The sequence below is a fragment of the Lutra lutra genome, chromosome 1, assembly GCF_902655055.1.
Source record: "Lutra lutra chromosome 1, mLutLut1.2, whole genome shotgun sequence".
NCBI classification, from domain to species: Eukaryota; Metazoa; Chordata; class Mammalia; order Carnivora; family Mustelidae; genus Lutra; species Lutra lutra.
Genome location: NC_062278.1, coordinates 222,572,972 through 222,586,923, shown reverse-complemented (window position 1 = coordinate 222,586,923; position 13,952 = coordinate 222,572,972). Strand labels below are relative to the sequence as shown.

The 13,952-nt window shown below is 62.1% G+C and overlaps 1 protein-coding gene across 15 annotated transcripts; it reads right to left on the bottom strand.

Annotated features, from left to right (window-relative positions):
* Window positions 1-2,968: 2,968 nt before the first annotated feature.
* Window positions 2,969-9,715, bottom strand: ADAMTSL5 (ADAMTS like 5). Of its 15 annotated transcripts, none has more exons than XM_047710167.1 (14): window positions 8,930-9,273; window positions 8,391-8,622; window positions 8,199-8,265; window positions 7,500-7,695; window positions 7,302-7,393; window positions 7,020-7,080; window positions 6,764-6,872; window positions 5,525-5,652; window positions 5,172-5,283; window positions 4,747-4,833; window positions 4,443-4,606; window positions 4,111-4,309; window positions 3,966-4,037; window positions 2,969-3,688 (listed from the first exon to the last, which is right to left on the bottom strand). In XM_047710167.1, the coding sequence occupies exons 3-14, from the start codon at window positions 8,231-8,233 to the stop codon at window positions 3,387-3,389; spliced, it is 1,557 nt and encodes a 518-aa protein (XP_047566123.1). In that variant the 5' UTR covers window positions 8,234-8,265; window positions 8,391-8,622; window positions 8,930-9,273; the 3' UTR covers window positions 2,969-3,386. The 15 variants fall into 15 exon arrangements, with proteins under 15 accessions (XP_047566123.1, XP_047566154.1, XP_047566179.1 ...); XM_047710198.1 differs by having other exon boundaries at window positions 8,391-8,546; XM_047710223.1 differs by having other exon boundaries at window positions 8,391-8,471.
* Window positions 9,716-13,952: the final 4,237 nt, after the last annotated feature.

Here is a 13,952-nt window from a genome sequence, read left to right as displayed (position 1 = left end):
GTCAGGTCATGGCAGGACCAAGCTCCCTCCAGAGGCTCCAGGGGAAGGTCCTTTCCACCTGTTCCGGCGCTGGGTGGTTCCAGGCATCTTTGCGCTGTGGCCGTGTCCTTCCAGTGCCGCCTCCATGGCCTTGCAGCTGTCTCCTCTGTCTGACGAGGACACCTGTCACTGGGTTTAGGGCCCGCCTGGACAATCCAGGATGATCTCATCTTGAGACTCTTAACTGCTTTGGCAAAGACTTTTTTTTCCAAATAAGCTCCCGTTCACAGGTCTGGAGACTAGGACTTGGATGGGGGTTCAGCCCGTCACAGGAGGACCCCTTCACCTGGAGCAGACGCGGCCAAGCTGTGCCCCCCGGTGGCTATGCTAGTTCCCAGCATGGCCCGCATGTAACCCTGGGGGGCTTTGGGTTCCCCCGGGGACTCTCAGCAGCTGTTGGGGCCAAGTTCTAGTTCTGGGTCAGAAGGAAGGGAGAAGGGGCCCAGGTAGGTGGGGATGCTGGCTGCAGAGAGTTACAAAATAGTAAGAAACCCACAGGAACCGCAGAGCCAGCCCCTGCAGGGCTGCGGGGAGAACCCTTCCGGGGGGCACTGATCCTTGTTGCAGTTTTCATCCTTTTACTAATAAGATGTGTTCCAAACGTGCCTGATTTTTTTAAATGATTTTATTTATTTATTTGAGAGAGAGAGAGCATGAGAAGAGAGAGGTCAGCAGGAGACACGGACTCCCCGCCGAGCAGGGATCCCGATGTGGGACTCGATCCCAGGACTCCAGGATCATGACCTGAGCCGAAGGCAGTCGCTTAACCAACCAAACCACCCAGGCACTCCCAAACGTGCCTGATTTTGTTCTTTCTCCTTGACGAAACACGGCCTCCTGTGGGAAGTGGGTTCAGAGAATTCGCAGCTGTGAGCCACCAGGCCTCGGCCAGGAGCTGGCTGCAGGCAGACCTTCTGGACTGTGACCCCTGGGCCCCTTGGGCGCCGATTCAGCCTTACCCCGACAGGCACAGCGTATTCCCGGGGGACACGGTAACTAGTAAGAGCCGAGAGCCAGCATGGTGGAGGAAGACGCAGAGCTTGGGCAGCCGCTCCCATCGCTCTGCCTGACCCACCTGTGTGGCTTTAATCCCTGCTCGAGACTTGACTGCCCTTGGGAGGGACTTGACCGTCTTTAGAATTGTGACTTCTCAGGCACCTGGGTGGCTCAGTGGGTTAAAACCTCTGCCTTCGGCTCAGGTCATGATCCCAGGGTCCTGGGATCGAGCCCCGCATTGGGCTCTCTGCTCAGTGGGGAGCCTGCTTCCTCCTCTCTCTCTCTGCCTGCCTCTCTGCCTGCTTATGATCTGTCTGTCAAATAAATAAATAAAAATCTTTAAAACAAAAATAGAATTGTGACTTCTCTCTTCTCCTTGTTGTCCTGTTGGTTTTAAAGCCGAAGAGCACATCCAGGAAGCAAGGCAATGTCTGCTGCGGTTGTCGGTGACCGTCCCTGGAAACAATGTTGCCGGGCCAGGGAGGGGGCAGTGAGGAGGGGGCCCACAGGCTGTCCCATCTGCGCCCCACACTGGCCTTTCCTCGCCGGCCGGGCCAGCTGCTTTGGGAGCTCGTGGCGGGGCTGTCCCGCGGACCCCACTCCCCAACACACCCGCAGGACAGCAGGCTGAGGGCGGAGGTGCTGGCTGGGGTGACAGGCACAGAGGCACCCTGGGCGTGGGTGCCATGTGAGGAGGCTGGCGTGTGGGAGGAGGTGTTCCCGAGGAAGGCAAGCACCAGGAGAGAAGTGGGTGCCAGTGGGCGGCCGGGGTGGGGCCCTCGGGGCTGCAGGCAATTCCAGGAGCCTCGAATCCCGTCCTTTCCCATCTTGCCACCAGGGGGCGCCTGGGCACCGCGCCGCCTCCAGAACTGTGCCCCACTTTTCTGTGGAGGGACTGGAGGGCCCCCACCTTCAGCACCAGGGCCAGGTCTGGATGGAGAGGCAGGGGGTGCAAGGCCCCGGGCGGAGCCCGAAGAGCATGGTGCCCATGCTCAGAGCTGCGAGGGGCTGGAAAGGTACGCTCAGATGGGGAAACTGAGGCCCAGAGAGGGGCCAGGTCTGGCCGCAGGTCACCTGCAAGTTCGGGGGGCTGAACCTGAGACCTCCCCATTGAGCAGCCCTTGTCCCAGAGGAACCCACAACCATGGACGGTGCAGGAGTTAGACTGCCCCAAATGGCAGCGTGGGACCGACCCAGCAGGGAGGGAAGGTAAAAGGGGGGCCCTTCCTGGGAGCCCCAAGGAGAGGGTATGCTGAGTGACACCCCCCAAGTACCCCCAATGCACACATGAGCAAGGTCCGCCCTCCTGGCCCCAGAAGAATATAGGAGTAGCAGATCTCCAGGAGGACAGGAGGGTAGGGGAAAGGCTGAGAGCTGTGAACTGCCTCCTCTCCTGGGGGGCGGCCCTGGATGGCGTGCAAGGACAGCATGGCCCCCAAGGGGGCGTGGGAGGGTGCACTGGGCTGGGAGAAGGACAGGGCTCGGGTACACACAGGGACAGCGCAACTGTGGGTCTGGGTACGAGGACATCCGGGGTGTCCGTGGCCCAGTATGCTTAACCAGGTGCCTTGAAAAATTCAATACAAGCGGGACGGATGGTGGCGTTGCCTGAAAGGAACCAGCCAGCGGCCCTGGCCGGCTCAGTCTGTGCAGCGAGCGGCTCTTGATCTCCAGGCTGTGGGTTCGGACCCCACGCTGGGTGTAGAGGCTACTGAAAAAAAATAAAAGCTTGGGGCGCCTGGGGGGCTCCGTGGGTTGAGCCTCTGCCTTCGGCTCAGGTCATGGTCTCAGGGTCCTGGGATCGAGCCCTGCATCGGGCTCTCTGCTCAGCAGGGAGCCTGCTTCCCTTCCTCTCTCTGCCTGCTTCTCTGCCTACTTGTGATCTCTCTGTCAAATAACTAAATAAAATCTTTAAAAATAAATAAATAAAAGCTTAAAAAATAAAATAAAAGCTTTAAGAGAGAAAGAGGGAAGGAGAGAAAGAAACCCAGCCAGAACTACTAAGGCCCTCAAGATTATCTCTGGCCTTGCTGGTAGCCAGGAAAGCGGGAAGCGGGGACATTATAGTTTCGTCAGGCATGTCCTCTGGGGATGGGCCTGTTTGTTAGAGCGTCTTTGACTATACGCAGTCTCTGTGTGTCCATGAGAGGAGAAAGCACAGGGCGTCAGGTCGTTAAACAGCAGCGAGCTTCCTGGTAGCACGGGATTGTTTGTGACAGTGTCTCTAAGAACGTGAGTGTGAGGCAAAGGGAATCAAAGCAGACACACAGTTTCGAGGTGTAAGATATCTCCTGGCTTCCTGGTCCGGCGTGTCTTTCTTGTGGCACATGGCAGGGGCCTTGTCGAGGGGCTCAGCTGGGGCAGTGGCGGGCGGCCAGGCGCACACGGCTGTCCTCCGCGGGGCTCCAGGAGCGGGCATAGCCCGTGTGGGGCAGCAGCAGTCGGTCCTGAGTGCCGTCTGGGCTGATGAGGCGCTGGGCAGCCAGCAGATACTCGCGGTGGAGGTCCAGCCGGGGGCAGGGGCAGCGACCCAGGGCCCACACGTACTCGAGGGCTCGCAGCGGCGAGCGGTTCTTGTAGATGAGCCGCACTTGAACCTCGTAGCGGGTCTCCTGGGCCTGATGCTGGCGGCTCAGCACTCGGGCCCTGAACACTGAGGGCAGTGCCATGTGGAGGCTGGTGGGACGCTCTACCCTGGGCGCCCATCCACCCACACCCCACTGCCAAAGAAAGGAACCGGGGTCGGATGGGGCACTGGAGGGGCTGGGGTCAGGCGAGGTCAGGGATCAATGAGAAGTCAAAGGGCAGATTAGGGCAAAGGGTCAGAAGGAGTCAAGTTGGAGTCAAGTCAGGGAGTCAAGGGTCAGCAGGACGGGTCAAGTTCAGGTCAATTAGGAGGCATGTGAGGGTTGGGGTTAGGAGTGTCTCACCGAAGTCACTCCCGCAATAGTGGAGCAGCCGGTGGGCGCGACCTCGGGTGTCAGGGCAGGGTGAGCAGGGGTCTGCGGGAGTGGTACGGTAAGGGGCACAGGCCTCCCCTCTCTACTTGCTCCCTCCCAGGCCGTGCTGCCTCACCTGGGGCGGGGGTTGGGATCCGTGGGACAGTGGTAGCTGGGGCTGCTGGGAGCTTGGAGGGCTGCCCATCCACCTCCTGAGGCTGCTGCTGCCGCAGAGACCAGCCCAAGGCCTGCGCCTGGGCCTGGAAGGGGCTGTAGCGCTCCCGAGGGAGCCAGAACTCGAACTCGATGCCGGGGTTGGGCTCCTGCAGGAGGACCTGGAGGGGTGTCACACTAGGGAGCTGAGCTGGGACCTCGCAGTTGGGCTTCCCCTCTCCGCCCCCCATCTCCCTCCTGTAACCCAACCATCCCCTACATCTCCCCCACCCCCCGGCGGAAGTTGGCCCGCACCTGCAGGAGCAGGTCTTGGGAGGTGGGCCCAGCCGCGCTCAGCATCTCCTCTGGCCCTGCCTCGCGGGTGTAGACCACACGGGTGCCCGCCGCATCGTAGGTCCCGGGTGGGCTGACCGCCCAGTTCCCATTGAGCACGTAGCGCCCGTCGCCCCCCATCAGCGCTGCAAAGGAAAGATCAGCCCGGGCTCCCGGACTAGCCCGTCTGCCTCCCGACCCTGGCGTCCTCCGCCCCCGGCCTCAGGATACCCCCGCTGCTCCCAGGCGGCCAGCAGGGTGCTTCCCCCCTTAGACCCCGCGATACCCAGGTGGTTGCGGCTCCGGTGGGCTACACGGATGTGTCTGGCACCCTCGGGGATCAGGGTCACGTTCCAGTACCCTGCGAAAGCACCTGGGTGGGAGGAAAGGAGGGGGTTGGGGCGCAGTGGGAGCGTATTTGAGGGACGATTTGAGGATTAAATGAGATACTGCGGTAAGAAGGTACGAGGGGGTCCTGGTAGCCGCAAACGATGGGTTAACTTTTGGAGTTAGGGTTATTCTCGCTTAAGTACAGCAGGGAAAGAGTTAGACCTCCATCTGCTCCGGGAAGGGCGGGGCCATCTGGGAATAACCAATCAGCGAGAGGGGGCTGGGCCACAGACTGCCCAATCAGCTCGGGACTTCGCTTCCGGCCCGAGGCTCGTTAAAGGGACCGCTCTGGTTAGCGGGGAGGACAGAGCGGGCGGTCACCGGAATCTCGGAACACGCGCTGCACCAGAAGGCACGACTCGTTGGCGCCGCCGCAGCGGCCGCAGTGGTCTTCGCGGGCGTCCGAGCCCAGCAAACCGTCACAGCCGGCGCTCTACAGGGACGGAGAGGACGAGCGCGGCTTCACCCACAGCCCCCTGCCTCCGTCGGTCCTGGGGGCGGGGTCCGTCCTGGGGGCGGGGTCCGTGGGTAAAGGGGCGGACTCTGGAGCCTAGGGGTGGGTGGGACCTGGGGAGGGGGCGGGGATTAGGGAAGAGGGAGGGACCTGGGACTGAACGGGATGGACAGGGCTGGGGTGTGAGAGGGGGGCCTTGCGGGGTCCTGCGAGGCCTTACGAGGCAGCGGCCAGCCACGCAGAGCCCCTGCGTCCCCGGGCTGCAGGGCGTGCCGTCCAGGACGCGGCCGAAGCTGTGGTAGAAGGCGTGGCCCTCGGCCAGGCAGTTGAGGTCGCACTGGTTGGGCGCTGGGGGCAGGAGGAATGCAGGGGCCCTGGAGTACCCCCTACCGCGGTCGGAGTCCCAGCCTCCTTCTCAGGCAGATGAGGCGCAGAGACTCAGCCAAAGCCGCACATGGAGGCTGAGGCAGAGCCAGGGAGCGAATCTAGGCATTCCGCCCCCAGCCCCCGGGGGCCGTCCCGGACAAGCATTCTGATGTCCAGGGAGCGCTCATTCATTCAGGAGAAGCCCTCGCGTTAGGCGGTCCCTACGCGTTATTCACTGCTAACACCCTTACCCATTCTTCATTCATTCTTTAGTTCCACCAACACAGAGCACCTACGACTTTCCAAACACTGTTCCAGGCTCTCGCGTACAGCCGTGGGCAGAGGCCACTCAGCACTGGGTCCTGCACCCAGCATGTGCCCAACAGAAAGCGTTCAGTGTGGACCGAATTCTGTGTAGCCTGGGTGTGTCGCTGGCCCTCCCCAGGACTCAGTTTTCCCTTCTGCCTGGCAGTCGGGCAGCCCTGATCTCTGCTCCTCTGAGCCTCCTGCCCCGCCCTGAGCCTGGCTAGCAGACCCTGCCTAGGACAGAGCCTGATCTGGCCTTGGCAGGCCTCTGCGGGGGTGGGATCATGGCAAATTTCCTCTAATTCTTAGGGGAAAAAAGCCCACCCTCTCAAAAAAAAAAAAAAAAAAAAACCAGAGTTCGACAGATGGAATGTTCTCCATATCTGTGTCTGCTTCCACTATGTCTAAAGCTGCCTGTTTCCCTGAAATCTGGAGGCGCGCTGCCCCGGGCACACAGTTATGTAACTTGCTGCCTTCAGCTAAATGCAGTAACATTTCCTGCTACTGGGACAAGTTTGAGAACTCTTGGCCTCCGGGTACAGCTCCAAGTAAATCCTCAGCCTGGCGCTCAACCTTGAGCAGGACAGACCCTGCCTCCCCCTGCTCCTGTTTCACAGGCCATGTTGGACCCCCACCCCCGCGTTGCTTGAACTCCTACATGCCCTTCAAAGCCCCAGCGCTCAAGTTCTCTTCCTGCAGTCCTCCAGGCCTCTTGCTTCCTTAGCAGCCCCTTCTCCCTGCCCCTCTCCCTGCCTCTTCTGGACCAACAGGAGGGAAGGCGACTCACCACCATAGAAGGGCACCCACTGGTAAGTCTTCTGGCTGCCAAGGACAGGGTGACCATTGTAGACGGCACACTGGAGGTCTCGGAAGGGAATGGCCTGTAGGGGACAGTCCTGAGGACAAACAGAGGTCCGAGGCTGGGAGAGCCCCAGGGGAGCCTAGAGAACCTGGCAGGGTGGCAAGTGTATCTGGGGGCCCAACCCGGGAGACGGAAGGTCTTCGAGGCCCAGCTAAGGGTCTGGGAGGCAGACAACACTCACTGGCAAACGGCAGAGACGGTACTCGTGGGAGTCTCCCCAGCATGGCTCTTCCCCAGGGAACCTACAAGGAGCAAGATGGCCAGAGTGTGCTCAGGACCCCCCAGTAACCTTCTCTCCAGAGCTGGCCTGACCCCCCCTTTGGCCTGGCCAACCCCACCCACATTCCAGTTGGATCAGTGGGATTAAAAGGCACAGCATGTGTGGGCAGGCTGAGGGTGCGGCCAGGAGTGGGGCGGGACACCCCCCTCTCACCCCACCCCACCTGCCAATTTGGGCGCTCACCAGACACAGCGCCTGCTGCGCACGGAGAGACCCCGCCCGCAGGAGCTGGAACAGCGACTCCAGGAACCCCACGGGGTCCACTCACCTGGACCCTACTTGGGGAGGGAGAGGCACCATCAGCCTGGAGAGGAGCCTGGTGGCCCCCAGACCACGGCCAGGTCTCTAAGTCCACTGGCTGCCTGGAATGCCCCCGCTTACCTGAGCACCGCCTCCTAAACCACAGTTCAGGAAGGTCCACAGCAGAAGGAGGTTCTGGAGGGGGCGGGGCGTGGGGGGGCACCGAGGGCGCTGCCGTGGGGGCGCCAGCAGGCCAGGGTCTGAACCCCGGCTCTGCCCCAACTGGCTGTGTGATTTGGGGCAATAATTTAACCTCTCTGGGCCTCTGTTCTCGTCTCTGAAAAGTAGGGTAATAACAGAGCCCCCGTTACAGAAAAGTTTCAGGGGTCCATCGAATCGGGTCAGAAAGACGGGAGGCACAGAACTTGGTAGTGGAGAGTCCGAGCTCAAGAGAATATCATCTTTAATTCTTACTGTGTCGTCTCTTAATGTACACAGTAGGTGCTCAATCTGTGTCCGATCATTCCAGGACAGTGCATGGGTGTCTCCAGGGTCAGGGCCCCATCACCGCTAACCCCACCGTCATCGTTTCTACCTTCCTGTGTGGCCAAGGGCCAGCCAATCCACTTCCCTGGGCCTCAGTTTCCCCATCCGTGCCAGGGGGACCAGCTGGACTTAGTCCAGGGCTCTAGGAGGGACTTTGCAGAGGTGCGGCTGGTGGGGACCGGGTCAGGGCCTGAGTCCCTGGCAGAAGCTGGACCTGGGCCTCCAGGGCCACCTCAGCTCCCAGACCCACAGCAGCAGGGAGCCCCTGGATTGAGGGATAACAAGGGGGGTGACCTGGCCCCAGTCCAGTCGCCGACTCGTGACCTCATGTGCAGATGCTGTGGGCCCCACCAAGGGCGGCCTGCAGAGGGAAAGGGGCCGCTGATGAGGATGGCGCAGGAAAAAAGGGAGGCATCTGGGGGGGCAGACTTTGCCCCCCCCGGCCTCAGTTTCCCTATCCATCCGGGGAAGGATGAAATCACTTGCCTCATGACTGTGACATTGCCGGACAAAGCGGGAGGGAAGTGGCCACCTTGTGCGTCCTTTCTCAGGCCACGGCCAGGCTGCCTGGTGGTCAGCAGAGTCCAGAGGACGCGAAGGACAAGCTGAAGGTCTCCAGCCCCGAGGTCCTGGGCACGGGTCCTGTACCAGCGGAGCCTTTGGGCCCCCTGGAGCCCCAGTTTCCCCGGTTCTCAGGCCCTGTCTCTGACAGTCCTGCCTGGGACATCAGGGACTGGAGTCCACAGTGGCTCCAGGAGCTGAGAATCTTGGGGACCACTGGGCAGGTCCCGTTCTCTGCCCAGAGCTGAGCAGCAGCTGCATCTCTGCCCCTCTCTGAACCCAGAGCCCTAGCTGGCTGGGAAGAAGTTTGCTGGAGGGCGAGAGGGCTTGGCCTTCTGACACCCCCTCTTCCCCCCACACACTCTGCACTGGCTTGAGGGGTGGGGGTCTAGGTGGGGGGAACTGAAGGGCTAGAAGCACCATCCTTCTACTCCCCAAAGACCCCTCCCCGACGGAAATCGCACCTCGTTCTGGCGGCACTCCTGATGGCAAGTGTGATCCCAGGGCGAGCCACGCCTCTTAGGCCTCAGTTTCCCCAGGATGAAGTGGTGATGAGCTTTCTCCCACCCTGGGGACTGCTGCCAGGCCAGCCCCTAGCCGGACCGGGCCCTGGGACGGGGAGGAGACGCGGGCCGGGATAGTGGGAGGATAGGCAGAGGGACTTACCGGCTACGCAGAGCCCAGGCGGCACATCCTGGTTCCCGGGGCGGCCCCAGGACGAGCGGAAGCGGCGGGGCCCGCGGGGAGGGGCGGGGGGAGCCAGGGGCGGGGGGGGGGGGGGAGCCAGGGGCAGCCCCTCCCACCCGGCTTCCCAGGGCGCGCCCAGGCTGGGGTCCGAGGGGACGGTAGCCCCGTGCGCCCCCGCGCGGCCGTTGTGCGCCTCGGCGCGGGTCTACGGCAGGGGACTGCCCCGCGCGGGGTCCGGTCCCCCGGAACTGCGGCCTGGTGTTCCAGCGTCCATATCCCGGTGACCTTGGAAAGCCCAGGGCGGGGGAGCCGTGCGGGAACTGGCCGCCCCTGCCCCCCACCCCGGAGCTGCTATTCCGGGCTCCACGCTCAGGGCCAGGGAATGTGTGAGAACCTAGGTGGCCCTGCCATGGTTCCGGGAGTCCCAGCGGCTGCCTCCTTTCCACCGACGCCCAGATAGCCTCCCCGCGAGGGTCCCCTTTCCCGGCCGGTACCCCTCTCCCCTGGTCCTCCCCCCAGCCCTCCCTCAAGGACATCCTACTGAGGAACCCCTCTCCCCTGGGTTGTAGCCCTGGGGTTCCCCCTCCAGGTCCCGGCCACCCCCCAGAGCAGGGCCCCAACGCACTGGGAGAGGCTCAGCTCCAGAGGCCGGGCATGGGGGGGGTGGAAACCCCCCTTCACCCCTGCCAGGAGCATTCTAGGGCACTGCTGTCACCAGAGGCCGTGCCCCACCCTGCCTCCCACCCTCCCTGCCTGGCCGTGGGCTGCGCGAGCAGTAGCTTTGCAGCCAGACCGGGGCCCAGAGGATCCCTCTCCCGGAGACAGTCGTCCTCTGCCTAGGATGTCTGTTTTCCCGCTCAGGCAGTGGGGTTGGCAGGGTTCTTCACCGAGACGCCCCCAAGTGGACCTCAGCTCTTTTGAGGGCCGGCAAAGAGGGAGTTCCCCAGGGCTCCCCACCAACCCACCTGTCCCCAGTTTGGCTTCTGAGCCGCCCGGCCCTGCCCACGCAGGCAAGCAGGAGGCGCCTTCTGCTCTCGCCACCCCACGCCCGGCTCCTTGCTGCCCACTGTGATGGCTTCCTGATGGCCGTGCTGAAGGGATGGGGACACAGGGGACGAGGAGTGGACTGCTCCTCTGGTCACTAGGTCAGCGGAAGGCCCGATCCTCCTGGAAGCCCGCTGAGGGGTGTCCAGCCACGACCATGGGGAGAGGGTTACCAGTCCAGCTCTGTCTGCCTTCCCGCCCGGAGCAGCTCAGGGGAAGGCCCCTCAATGCCACTGAGGCACGCAGACTTCACTGAGCACCTACTGTGTGCAAGGACAGCGGTGGAGAGGCTCACCTGGCTGGGGGAGGCGGCCCCGGGACGGTAGAGGCCGCTTCATTGGGGACACTCAAGAGGCAGTAGCCCGGGCCCACCGCAGATGGGGCTGGGGGTCAGCAAGGCCCTCGCCGAAGAGGCGATCGCCACCAGGAGGAGGGCGAAGCCCCAGAGGCGAGGGTAAGAGATAGTCAGGGGGTCAGGGTGGGGGGCAGAGTTGGGGTCAGAGAGGGGACAGGCCGAGGAATGGGAGCCATGGGAGGTGGGAAAGCCACACCTGCCTGCCCGGGGTGGGGGGGGCAGCGAAGAGACGGCAGCATCCTGGGGGGAGAGCTGCTGGCGTCGAGGGTGGGGGTGAGGAGCCCCGGGCAGCTCCCCGCTGTTGGGGAGCAGAGCACATAGGACCTCCATGGGGGGTGGCCTTGGGCCGGTGTGGGAGGCAGCTGGGTAGCCCAAGCTGCTGGAAGGGCGGCAGGGGGCCTGGGGGCCCACCCACAGGTCGCTCCTGTGGGGGGTGTGCGGTGAGACGTCTGTGGGCCCGCAGGGAGAGGCAGGGAGAGCAGGGGCCGTGTCTGGTGGAGAGAGACGAGGGTGGGTGTCCTGACACACGGGGGTGTTCAGAGTGTGGTGTGAGTGTGGAGGGAGTGGAGACAGAGTACCAGTGGCGGGGGTGGGGGCACAGTGCATCAGGTCCCAGAGGCCTAGGGAGGTTGGGCTTCGGGGAGGAGGGAGAGCGGACCAGTGGGTCAGCATTGACAGAGGCAGTCTGGGACCTTGATGAGGTTAAGCCTGGTTGGACAGGGACTGAGAAAGGGCAGCAGGAGGGAGGGTGGAGGCAGCAAGGGCAGGCACCCGCTGCTGAGCACCGTGTACTGGCCTGTGGGCCTGGGGCCTGGGGGCATCAGAAAGAAATTAGGCTTGGCTCAGGGGCGCCACCAAGTGGACAGTCTCCTTCCCTCCGCTGCGCCTCACTCCCCGAGTCCCAGTCCAAAGAGCTCTCTGCAGGGTGTGCATACAGCCGGCGCTGTGTCCTGTACAGATGCATTCAGCAGACGCTTACCTCTGCAGGGAGTGTCCACAGTAGACACGGCACCCTGCAGGGACTTCATGTAGTAGTCTGAGCCTTCGAAGAAGTGCATCCAGCAGGCACTGTGGTCTGCAGTGTATACAGAGTCACTGCACACTGCCAGGAGGGTATGCAGCAGGCGCTGTGGCCTGCAGGGAGTGCATACAGCAGGCACTGTACAGTGTAGTGAGTAAACTACAGCAGGCATGAGTGCTGTAGAAAGTGCATACAGCAGGCACTGTGGCCTGCAGGGAGGGGACACAGCAGGTGCTGGGGCCTGCATGGGGTCCTAGTGCCTGTGGGGACAGAGCTTGTCGTGGCAGATGGGAATGGGGGAAGGTCTGGTGTCCTGGGCCCTGCCCCGCCACCCCTTTTCCCTCAGGCCCCCATCTCCTGCCCTGTCCCCTGTCCTCTGGCCCAGCCGAGCTGGACTCAGCAGACTCGCAGGGAAGGAGGCGGAGTGCTCAGCTCTGAGACCTCGCGCAGGTGGAGGGCGCGCAGGAGGGTCCCTCTGCAAGTGTGGCAGCATCTTGGCCCCTCCCCCACCCTCCTGGGCCCTGGCTTAGACCCCCTACAGGGGGTCAGTGTTGTCCCCTACCCGGAGCTCTAGCCTGGACCGTCCCTGAGGGGGCATCCATCCACGCGGTCCCTGTGGATGCGCTGTCAGCTGGGTTCCTGCGGCCTTGGGGCTCAGGGAACACCCACGAGGAGATCCCGTGGCCTCCGCGTGTCCCCCCGACCCCCAACTTCCTGCGGGCTCCTGTGATGCCTCAGACCTGGCCACGTGGTCCTCGGGATACCTCAGCCTCCTGAGGAGACCGGATCGGGGTGGGGGGCTCTGATGCTCCGACCCCCCGCCCCAGAACCCGGAATCTCCGGAGCTGCCCAGAGAGGGATCCTCACTCCCACTTCGTAGGGACACTGAGGACCCCCAGGACCCGGAGGGCCTGGGAAGGCTTCCGCCCCACATCTGAACGGCCGTTCTGAGTTCCTTTGTGGAGGGAGTTGTGGGGGGCACCTGCTGGAGTTGAGGACGCTCCAGGTAGGACCCGGAGGAGGAGGGGAGTGGTGAGGAGAGGGTGTGAGGGAGAGGGCCTTCTCAGAAGGGGGGCAGGGGGCACAGCACAAGCAAAGGCCAGGTGGCTGGAGGCCCGGGTGAGGACGGGGCGGGGGCGGAGGGACAAAGGGGAGCAGCTTGGAGGCAGACGGGGGCAGGAGCTGGGGGGGGCTCCCTGCACACGGCAGGTCATCCCAGGTACACGGGTAGGTGGAAATGTCAAGAAAGTTTGGCGTGACTCGGTGCCATTTATAGAGAGATGGATGTGTGTTCTGTAAAATCAGTCGGGAAGTGGAGGGGACACCCCTCATGTTCCCCTTGAGGGTCCTGGGGTGACTGACTGACTGCCTTATAGGTTCTATGTGAATTTCTTTTTTTTTCTTTTTTTTAAAGATTTTATTTATTTATTTGACAGAGATCACAAGTAGCCAGAGAGGCAGGCAGAGAGGAGGAAGCAGGTTCCCTGCTGAGCAGAGAGCCCGCCCGATGCGGGGCTCGACCCCAGGACCCTGGGATCATGACCCGAGCCGAAGGCAGCGGCTTAACCCACTGAGTCACCCAGGCGCCCCCTATGTGAATTTCTTGTAATGACCTTCTAATTCTGATTTTTTGAAGAAAATTTTTATTTTGGAATAATTTTAGATTTACAAAAAGTTGCTTAGACAGTTTCTGTTTACCCTTTGTCATTAGTGGTATAATCTGTGCCCACCAAGACGTCCAGATCCGCATCCTGGGAGCTGGGACGTGTCCCCTCCTGCGGCAGAGGGGACCTTGTCAGGGCCGCGAGCTGGGGGTGACCCTAGGTTCCTGGGGCGCCCGGCGTCCTCACCAGTCCTCACGAGAGGGAGGCAGAGGGCGGGGGTCCCGGAGACAGGCAGACCCCGCGCTGCTGGCGGGGAGGATGGGGGGGGGGGGCGCGGGCCAGGAAAGGGCTGGAGCCGGGTCTCCCTGGGGCTCCCAGGGGGACCAGCCCTGCCCACGCCGGGGTTTTAGGACTCCTGACTTCACAACATTAGGTTGATAAATGGGTGATTTTTTTTTTAAAGATTTTATTTATTTATTTGACAGAGAGAGATCACAAGTAGACGGAGAGGCAGGCAGAGAGAGAGAGGGAAGCAGGCTTCCTGCTGAGCAGAGAGCCCGATGCGGGGCTCGATCCCAGGACCCTGAGATCATGACCTGAGCCGAAGGCAGCGGCTTAACCCACTGAGCCACCCAGGCGCCCTTTTTTTTTTAATATACCAAAATTTGTGGTGATTTGTTACAAGAGCCCTAGGAAACAAATACTTTTTATCACAACTCAGGAATTGATATTGGCATATTACTATTACTAATTAATAATATTAGCAATTACTATAG

Bases quoted from the DNA above. Each gene is read 5' to 3' on its own strand.
- ADAMTSL5 (XM_047710123.1), bottom strand. From the start codon at position 9,688: ATGTCCTTGAGGGAGGGCTGGGGGGAGGACCAGGGGAGAGGGGTACCG. The intron at 7,696-9,131 runs GTAAGTCCCTCT...CCTACTTTTCAG, and splicing joins GCCTGGGCTCTGCGTAGCCG to AGACGAGAACAGAGGCCCAG. The intron at 5,653-6,763 runs GTGAGTCGCCTT...TCCTGCCCCCAG, and splicing joins GTGGGTGCCCTTCTATGGTG to CGCCCAACCAGTGCGACCTC.